The 10,533-nt window shown below is 44.8% G+C and overlaps 1 protein-coding gene across 2 annotated transcripts; it reads right to left on the bottom strand.

Annotated features, from left to right (window-relative positions):
- Positions 1-797: 797 nt before the first annotated feature.
- On the bottom strand, positions 798-7,057 carry LOC119354436. 2 transcript variants are annotated; one of them, XR_005170924.1, is made up of 6 exons: positions 6,885-7,057; positions 6,393-6,806; positions 6,107-6,301; positions 5,938-6,020; positions 1,702-1,787; positions 798-1,030 (listed from the first exon to the last, which is right to left on the bottom strand). XR_005170924.1 is itself a non-coding variant. In XM_037621168.1 (5 exons), exons 2-5 carry the CDS (start codon positions 6,433-6,435, stop codon positions 1,010-1,012), a joined length of 342 nt encoding a protein of 113 aa, XP_037477065.1. In that variant the 5' UTR covers positions 6,436-6,806; positions 6,885-7,057; the 3' UTR covers positions 798-1,009. The 2 variants fall into 2 exon arrangements, 1 of the variants encoding a protein (XP_037477065.1); XM_037621168.1 differs by lacking the exon at positions 1,702-1,787.
- Positions 7,058-10,533: the final 3,476 nt, after the last annotated feature.

Here is a 10,533-nt window from a genome sequence, read left to right as displayed (position 1 = left end):
CTTTATCTAGCCCTTGGTGTTGATTGAGCGTTTGCTCCTCTAATGTTCATGAAGTCCATTGTTATATACCTCTCATTGTAGGATGGCAAGTTGTGGCAGCTGGAGCATGTCTCGTAAGAGAGAGCAATGAAATCCCTCTATTGTATATTCCGTAAAAAGGCTGTTCTGTAAAAAAATACATTGTACTATTATGATAGTAGCAGATGTGCCTTCATTTTCTTTATTGTATATTCCCTCTGTTCCTGCTATATTTCTGTGTAGGGAAATGTATTCCTGAGATGATTTTTTGTGTTACTAGTAAGATGCCCGTGCTACGCTACGGGATCAAAAAAGATAAGGTGGACCTAAGTTATAGTCAGGAACTCATACATTGATTAAAGTAGTGATATATTATTATTGATAAATAGACATCGAGCACAATCAAACATATGTTTTTTAATCGATGAACCCCTTCGTCATGAAGCCAAACTCTTTATTGTCCATCTACATCTCGTAGGAAGACCCTTCTCCCTACTCAACTCTCTAATTGCTCGCTCTATCCTATATCAAGGGGAGAGCATGCGGCAAATATAAAATTCGTCTACACACGTAGCAACTTACACACGTAGCAACTGTGACAACATTCACCAGCTTTATCTCTCCATTTGCCTGTCTTTGGCTTCTGTTTGCTTAACATGGACTACAACTCCAGCCCGCACACAATTATCTGCTAGAAATGGTAAAGATATTGAGCACCTCACAAACATATCACATCCAGTAACAAGCCACGATAACTCACATGAGAAAAGAGAAAACAATAAAATAAAACACTTGGTGCATAACTTGCATACATGAGTACATACAAGTACAACCAAAATAATCGGGCTCCATAAGCAAGATTACTATGGCAAAATGATGTGCCATGTGCCAGCATCCTTCGAACAGTGGCTTCGTCAAATGCAAGCCCTGTGAACTCCTCTTTAGTTGTTTGCTCAAAACATTTATGCCAACCATATTAGTTTTGGGCCTCTCACATCATCCATCTGCTCACCTAAAAAGAATAAAGGATATTGGACAATCAATACAACATACGTAACAGTCAGGTATATTCAGGGAAAGGAACAAATATTAGCCTGTAGATGGTTTGTAGTATATTTAGTCAAGGAAAAAACAATGAATAACACTTGCAATGCATTTTGTACCAAGCAAAGGAACAAAATGTACAGTAAAACATGCTTTTGAATCATGTGTATATATAGAAGGGGCGAATGCACATGCACATATTATGCATACAAAAACATCAGTACTGGCCCTCTTTTCACTTTCTTGCATCAACCAGGTTTCCACACATACACAAAAAAAAGATGCCGATAATAGACAGCAAGGAAATAAATATTCGAGGTGTGAATTGAAATTTTTGATGTGGAGCTACAAGCAAATGAGGGGCGTCGATGAAAAACGGCTTGCTGTAGGTGTCATCCAAAATTATTTGAACAGTGGAAGTAATAAAGAAAACTACCAAAAACAATTTGAATACATGTATAATATTTTCTGCAAAAAATATCATGAACGCTAATGCAAGCATCTTAGTTGTTTTTCTTAAAGTCCTCTACACAAACTTCAGAACCATAATAGCTGGAAAGCAATTTTAGATGATTGACCCTAGTAATCTAGATAGATAGAATTTCTACAGCCATCGAATTGTACTCGAGTGATTCATACCTTGAACTGCACGCTGAGAACTTCTTTGTAGACTATGTTCTTTGTAAAATTTGCATTGGAGTTGGTTTGGCCTTCCTTTTGCTTTTCTGGGACAGTAAGAATCTTCATATTACTTCTTGATATAGCTCTAGAAAGAGAAACATAGAGTTGCCCGTGTGAAAATACCGGTTCAGGGAGGTATACACCAACATTTGGTATAGTTTGTCTCTGTGCCTTGTTAATGGTCATAGCAAAGCTAAGCCTGACTGGAAACTGCTTCCTCTTGAACCTAAATGGAAACATCTCATCATCTGATGGGCAAAGAGGAATTCGAGGAAGGAACACCCTCTTACCGGCATGCTGGCCCAGCACAATCTCAGCATCAATTGCATTCCTCATGAACCCTCGGACAATCAGCCTCGTCCTGTTGCACAACGCACTCGCTGGGTCAATGTTCCGTAACAATATAATAGGACAATTAATCTTCAACTTGAGGATATGGGGAGGTAGACCATTAGGTGTCAATGAATTCAAGAATTCTGCAGGGTAGTAGTTGTGTGGATCATCCTCCGCGCGATCAAAACTGTAGTATATCATCTCCTCCCCAGGAAATCTCTCAATCATCCTCATATTGATTTTGTCAACGTACTCATTCCGAGTTGATAGAATTGCTCAGGACGTTATGTAGTTTGGATCCAAGAGGTTTTCATCTAGCGGCATCGGGAAAACACTTTCAATAAGCTTGTCAATATCAGAGGCAATGCCGGTATATGGTACACAAATCTCATCTGGGAATCGTATGTAACCATCATCCATAGTATCTTTGGTGCCATTCCCAACACGCAGAAGATAATCAGCAAACCATGGATCACTTTGAGCCCTCATATTACGGACAAGTCTTATATGTCTCATACTCTCCCAAAGGTAAGACTTGCGTAGCGTCGCGTCAATTATTTGTGACCTTGTTCCCTTGCGAACAACAGGAAGCACTTGTCTGAAATCTCCCCCAAACACGACAGTCTTTCCGCCAAATGGCAGGTCAGGTTGAGCCATGATGTCCCTCATGCTATTATCAAGGGCCTCGACTGCCTGTCTCCTTGTCATGGAGGCCTCATCCCAAATTATGAGGGAGGCGCTCATAAGAAGCTTAGCTGTCCCACTTTGCTTGGTGAAGCTGCAAACTCCACCATCTTCAATGTTCAATGGTATTTTAAACCATGAGTGTGCAGTCCTCCCGCCGGGCAAGATGGATGCAGCAACGCCTGATGTCGCTGTTGCAATAGCTATTTTACCCTCACCACATACTTTTGCAAGTAGTGCTTTGTATAGATAAGTCTTTCCAGTGCCTCCTGGTCCATCAACAAAGAACACACCTCCTTGGCCACTATTGATTGTTGCAAGTATCTCATCATATGCATATCTCTGTTCTGGGTTTAGGAAAGATGAAAAGCCAAGGTGTTCTGGGTTCACCCCTATCGTCGACTCCTCTGTGATCTCCCTAGCCTCGTTATTTGAGCCATCATACGACTCATCAATTTCTGGAAGAGGGAATGATGATATGTCCTTCCCCATCGATTCAAGCATACTTTTTATATCTAACAAAGCCATCTGCTCAACTGCATGAGGGGACATGTGGTTTAGTCGATAGTCTTCTGTCATAGCTTCCAAGTGCCTGTCCCATAGACCACACACATTGCTGGGCTCACAAAAGACCAATATAGTGGAAAATAGCCTTCGAAGGGAAGATGGCATCTGAAAAACCTCAGCTTCATTAAGACACTCGTCAATAGTATTATCTGACTCGATAAGACCCCTCCTTTCAGCAGCTTCACGAAATGTCGGGAAAACAATACCATCCACTGTCCTTAGGTCTTGGAAAGATGTAGCACCTGTGACATGGTTTAGAAGCACTCTAAGATAATACCTCTCCCCTTCGGCTGGATGAGCAGACACAATTCTCCCGATCTGTGTGCGTTCACCCCTCCTTTTCCAATACTTTCCACCCGAGATCCAAATAAAAGATGTCGGAAAATCCTTATATAAAATTCCCCGGGCCAACTCATACTTCTTGTTTGCTTCAAAATACTCGGTTAGCATGGTCTTGGAAGCTCCTTCCTGGGAGAGGACATCATTCAGATTCGCGCCCGCCGGGAATGACACCATGTGCATATTAGGGAGGTGGAGTTGTAGCTGCCTAACAGAAGGAAATATCTCACTAAGGTCAAAACCATAGATCCTCCATAATGCTTCTGGTGGTGTAACCCATCTGGAATCTCTGTATTGCTTTATTTCATCAATGTTTCCGTCACTATCCACCGCGTCGATAGAAACAGATGCTCGATCATGCCCCTTATATATGTATTTAAAGAGGTACTTCACAGCTTTTATGCTTGAGCAAACCTCAACATTGATGTGGCAGTTATACCTTCTTAGTAGGTAAGGATTGTATGGAACAACCCACCTATTGTCTAAATCTTCACCCCGTACCTTCGCACGACGTCCATCATCTCTCCTCCGGTATATGGGATATGAGTCCTTTCCCTGAAGGGTTGACGCATTAAATGGTCGTGGATAGTAGTTCTTGCAGCTACCATTTTGCATGCACACGTTCTTGGGGTTGAGGACTCCACACGGGCCATGCATCATGTGCTTGACGGCCATTTTGTACAACTTTGGGTACTTGGATTTGTCTGGCAATTCAGCAGATATTAGACAATCATATTGCTCTGGCAAGTTAGCTTGTACCTCCCCTCCATGATTAGGAGGAAATGAGCATGTGGTAGACCTCTTTTCTGAAACTCAACGACATACACATATGTTGCTACCTTACCGAGCATGTGCTTCTTAAAAAGTTGTATCTTGAGGTCTTCCAACTTTGCTCGAAATACTCGTACGATAAGATCAGGGCGATCCTGTGGGGTTTGTCCAGGCTCTAGCTCACTAATTATCTCATCCCAATTTGGATTGCAAGTCATGGTTAAAAATATATCTGGTTTCCCATACTTTTGCACCAAGGCCATGGCATCAAGATACCTTCGTCTCCTATCTCTTTTTCCCCCAATAAATGATGTAGGAAGTATAGTCCATTTTCCCACTTCATCCACACGGTTTTCCCCAGCTTGAAGGCTATCAACAACACCTTGGTATAGATCAGCACGTATTTGTTTCTGGTGATTTCTGATATAGTCCAATCTTGAGCTTTCAACCTTGATGTACATATCAACCACATACTGTTGGAACAGTCGTTTACCGTATAGCATGGTGTTAAATACACCACGACATATTTGAAACTTGTAGCAATAGTAGTCTCTAACAGATACGCATAATCGACTATTTGTATATGTACCTATGGAAATGAGAGGTAACAAGAGGAAATATTAAGAAAAGTAAGTACAATGAGGATAAACAAAATGAACACATGCTATTTCCGTTATATGAATTACCTAGACTATGTCGACCACTGCAACGAGATTGAAGTATCTCATTCAAGTTGACGCCATTCTTTGGGATTTCGGGATGCCAACCAATCTCCCCTCTTGGAAAGAATAAAGGGTAAGACAATGGATCATAGCATCCATAATATGGCTGGATGCTATATCTCTTGTTGTCGTTACCAAACAGTACTATGCTATAATCAAAGTGCTTACATAGTTCATTACCCTCAACCAAAATAGCCGCAACCTCCAATGATATAGGCAAGTTATATCTCTGTTGGTCCAACCTCATGTCGGTGTTTAGTTCAATACGGTATTCCTCAAGGTCATCGACTCCACCTAGATTCCTGAATGTCTCAGAATAAGGATTATCCTTGAGGATGTCGACAAGCTTACGAATGACATCTCGGTCTAGGTTTGGGGAGCGCCGAAACCTATGTTGTAAACTGGGATCATCATCATAGAAGTAGAGCTCCAAATGCTTAGTTCCATCTTGAGTTGGACCAAATGAAAAGATGTTGTGGTAAACCTGACCGTGAGCTCGGAACGTATACACTCCTGAACTCATGTTTGTGTATCTATTGTCCAGACTGACTCCAAGGGTGGTGAATGAGAAGTGTCCATTAAAGTACCGAATGTTCTCCCTAAAATGCACGGCATTGGGATCTGAACTTGTGTATAACATTTGAAGTTCCAAGGGAGGTTCTGAGTGTGCTAGGTTAATCTTTCTGGACCGACAACAAAATCCACTTGTTTCATACTGGAACCTCTTTGCACCACAGTGATTGCAATCAGGTTTTGGTGTCAACATGTGAGTACTTACTGGTATATTGTGGTAGACACGATCATATAGGTCAGGGACAATGGTGTCTGTTGTAAAGGCATCTACCAAGTCTTCATCGTCACCTACATATAATGAGATGAATGGCCTTATATAGGTCTTGCTTTTTTTTGTATGTAGAGAAATAAGGTATCCATGGCATTGGCAATACCTCTCCCAGCAAATGCGAAGTACTCATCATCTTGTTCTTCAGACATGTGAGAATCATCATCACCGGCGACAAAGCTTTCTATTGGGGAATCTGAATATACGAAACCATCATGGGGTGATAATGGATTGTCCACTGATGTAGATGTTGGACATTGCACCGATGTGAGTTCCATGTGCTGGATAGTATCATCATCTCCTAAATGTAATTTGAAGATCGATGTTGTTACATATATACAGATGTGTGTGAGAATTACCTTGAATTGTAGCAGAAGTTTGTGCGAGCGTACCTGGGTGGCTAAAGACATAAGAACTTGATGATGGATGTCCCATCAATGAACCTGTAGGGCACTGTAGTGCAACAGAATCCCTGCAGAGGGCATCTCGTTTAGATGCTTAGCTTGCATTATGTTGAGCTAGGAGTGCTTGCCGCTCTTCAGGTGGTAGGCTTTGCCTACGTGCTCGCCGGCGTGCATTTATTTCTTGCCTCTCATCTATTGTCAAACTTTGCCTACGTGCTCGTTGGCTTGCATTCCTCTCATCAAGTGCCATTCGTTGTCTTTTCTCTCTTCTTTGTGCATTAATCTTTTCCCTCTCAGCAGGTGTTAAATTTTGCCGACGTGCTCTAACACGTTCTCGCCTTGCTTGGATTTGTTCTGGTGTACGGCTAGCATATCTTATTGCTTCACGTACACGCTTTCGTCCTATAGCATTTTAATGAGAAATTAATTAAGTAGTTAAATAAAATTACTTATGCACAGAATTTCGCCTTATAGATTTACCTTTTGAGCTTTCTCCTCGCTCCAAGCCCTCAGTTGATATGAGCATGCCATTAGTAGGAAAAATCGTAGATGATTCGTTTGTCACTTCATCATCCAAAGACGACTGACTTGAACTTGTCATATCTATTGGCTCGCATATAAATATACTTGTATGAGGAATTGGCGTGCCACCGGAGCAAGTTCTGCTGGACTTGGCTACAAAATAATGCATTCAAAATGCAGACTGGTTAGATGAAATATAAACTATGAAATGCATAAAAAATGCAGTCAGATTAGATATAAATAATCCAGGATGTTGGGAGTCAGCTATGTAAAGTTTGTATCAGTCAGTACTTTTCCAACTGCTACTGATACAGTATTCAGACGGGAAATAAGCTATGAAATGCATAAAAACTGCAGTCAGATTAGATATAAATAATCCAGGATGTTGGGAGTCAGCTATGTAAGATGTGTATCATTCAGTACTTCTCCAACTGCTACTGATACAGTATTCAGACGGGGTTGTCTAATAACAAAGATGAAGCAATGGTTGATGAGATCGTAGAGAAGATTTTAATATTCATTCACAACCCATACCTTGCCCTTGACGAAGAAGATTAGATGGCGAAGAGCAGTGAATCACACTTCCTCACACTCCGTTCGATCTAAAGGTTGGCGTGACCAACGTGTGACTTCTTGGGGGTGTAGTTTGAGCAGCCTGAGTCCCATATGCCTGCCCACTTATTTATATTGGGCTGCAGGAGTAGTTTCTGGACAGTTCGAACTGGGTGTGCGGATTTGAACTTTGAGTGACAGAAAATTTGAAATTTGGAGGCGGGACGGGTAGGAAGGAGAGGCAACAGCAGAGGCAACCATCACACCAGACCAGCCGTCTCTGAAACAGAGTTTACTGGAGGAAACGGGTGTGGACCAGCAAGTACTCGAAGGGAATGGCCTGCAGCGCGTCGCAGGGAAGCTGGCGCCGGCGCCGCTGAAGAGCCGGCCAGGAGGAGGAGGTGGTGGGCGGCCGGGTTTCTGCATCAGAGGATGAGGCAGGAGTGGCGTCGCGAGCTCGGGGGACGGAACGTGCCGGCGGCGTACTTGCCAACATCGGCGTCATAGGAGATGGGGTGGGGGAAGGAGGAGACGCCGGGAAGGATGGGGAGAAGGTGGGCGGATGGGCTGCTGCGTAAGAGAATAAGGTAAGAGAGGGGTCGCGGAATCAGAGGCGGACGGCGCCGGCGGCGTACTTGCCGACATCGGCGTCGGAGTAGATGGGGTAGGGGAGACAACCGGGAGGAGTGGGAATTGGTGGGCGCAGGGGCTGCTACCTCAGAGGACCAGGGAGGGGAGGCGTCGCGGACTCCGGGGATGAGCGGCGGCGGCTGCGTGTTTGCCGACGTCGTCGTGGAGGAGACGGGGCAGGCGGGGGAAGAAATCGGGGAGGGTCGGAGGGGGGAGGTGGTAGTGAGCGGTGGGGATGTTGCTGCAGTGAGGAGGCGGAAGAGGGTGTTAGGAGCGGACTGCGTCGGCAGCGCCGGCGGTGTGTGGAGCGGCAGCGGCGCTGCCGTCTTTGGTTCCACTGTTTTCTTTCGTTTTCGTGAAGGATCCAATGCCTTCGCTCATAGGATTTGGATAAGGAGGGGATGGCTGGAGCTGAACGAAGAGAATAAGGTTTTTTTTACAAACATAAACCATAGTTAGCTTCCATGCGTTGGATGCACATCTGACGGTCAAAAATCAGGTATGGCAGGCACACCATCACCACCAACTGGGTATTTTATAGGAGTAGAGATGTAAACCTGGGAGATGTGTTATGTGATGTGATATGATGGTTGACTTGAATTTGACCTGGAGTTTTCCTAATTTGAATGAAATAATGTTGTATGTATGTGTGATTGGGCTAAATTTGGCTTGGGCCAAATAATTCTCAACATTAAAAGGCTGGTCGAAACTGGACAAATAATTGGGCCGAAAAAGGCCACATCCCAACAAGCATCGAACAATTTCAAAAAGGGTCGAGGTTTAAAAAAGTTGCATGAATCTCAAAAACTAAAAAGGCTGAATTGTTGGGCTAGGCCAATGTAGCTGACCAAAATTAAAAGGAAAAAAATCATAAATGAGCCGAATTGTTGGGCTAGGCCCATGTAGAAAACCGAATTGGACCGGGTTGATTCTTGTGCCACATCAGCTTTCCACGTTGGATGCCTACGTGGCCTGGGGAGGTTGCTAGTGACCAAAATTTTGGTCGAAGAACCAACGACCTTTTACAAAAGGTCATTAATTTCAGTTTATGACCGCCAGCTTTTGACCTTCTGTTTTTGGTCAAAAATGTCGCAAATGAAAAACTATGACCTTTCAGCGGCCAATAGTGAGGGTCACAAGTTGACATTTCTTGTAGTGCGACGACGAGCTTGCCCTTGGCGATGGCCATGACGACGACGAGGGTGAGCTTGCCCTTGGAGACGGCCGCGCCACCTCCAGCGGCAGCGGCTCCTCCTCCGGTGAGAGTACCAGCGACGTCACCTGCGATGAACCACCATGTCACTGGGCTCAGATCGGGGAAAGCGACGAGCCGCTTCACCGTCGTGCCCCGGTGAAGCGGGAGGAAGACTCGGACTGAGCTCGGGCACAGCTGGAGCCTGGCCTCGGGAGCTGCTGTAGTCGTGTTGCCTGCTTTTGTTTTTTCCCTTTTTCTGCATTTGAAAAAAGTATAGGGCCCTGCTGGGGCATGTAATGAACCATAGCGCTTGCGCCTCTATGCTATGCTTGTTATTTTCCTATCGTGTCATGATACCTGTGTTTCTACAAGGCGCGATTAGGGTAACTTAGCTTGATGTGCTTATGGTAGTCTCCCATGTCGCGAGGGCACGCCTTTCTAGGGGCATGTTCCAAAGGCTTCCTCCTTGATGACTCAATGGCCGTCGAGCCTCAGGAGACATTGTGTAGCTGCAGAGTTTTAGAAGGCCTTAGGAGGCGTCTCGCCCTACCTCGCACAAGCCCCGAGCGTGGGTTGGTTGTGGCTGGTTGTAACGCTCCGTATGTAACTTGCCATATTTGTATTCCAACTCTTGCCATTTCGGCTCTAAGTTATGATATTCCCTCGTGGTTGGGTCTTGTCTTCGTTTTGCATATTGTCCATGTCATGCATTTCATATCATGTCATCATGTGCATCTCATTTGCATACGTGTTCGTCTCATGTATCCGAGCTTTTTCCCCATTGTCCGTTTTGCGATCCGGCACTCCTACATCCTCCAACGTCCCCTTTTGCCTCTTTTCGTGTGCGGGTGTTAAACATTCTCGGATTGGACCGAGATTTGAAAAGCGGTCTTGGTACACCACCGGTAGACCGCCTTTCAAGTTTCGTGCCATTTGGAGTCCGTTTGATACACCAACGGTTAACCGGGGAACCGTAAAGGCCTCGTGTGTGTTGCAGCCCAACACCCCTCCAAAGTGGCCCAAAACCCATCCAAACCCCCTCCATCCTCTCGGTCGTTCGATCACGATCGCGTGGCCGAAAACCGCACCCCATTTGGACTCTCCTAGCTCCATCTAGCTATAAAAACGTCTCCTCCTCCTCCATTCCCGGACGAAACCCTAAAAACCTCCCCCCCCCCCGCCGCCACCGGACACGTCTGCCGCCGCCGCCCGGACCAATCGCGCAGTGCC

The sequence above is a fragment of the Triticum dicoccoides genome, chromosome 2A, assembly GCF_002162155.2.
Source record: "Triticum dicoccoides isolate Atlit2015 ecotype Zavitan chromosome 2A, WEW_v2.0, whole genome shotgun sequence".
Lineage (NCBI taxonomy): Eukaryota > Viridiplantae > Streptophyta > Magnoliopsida > Poales > Poaceae > Triticum > Triticum dicoccoides.
Note: the sequence above shows the minus strand (reverse complement) of the source record. Positions and strands in the feature narration are given on the sequence as shown.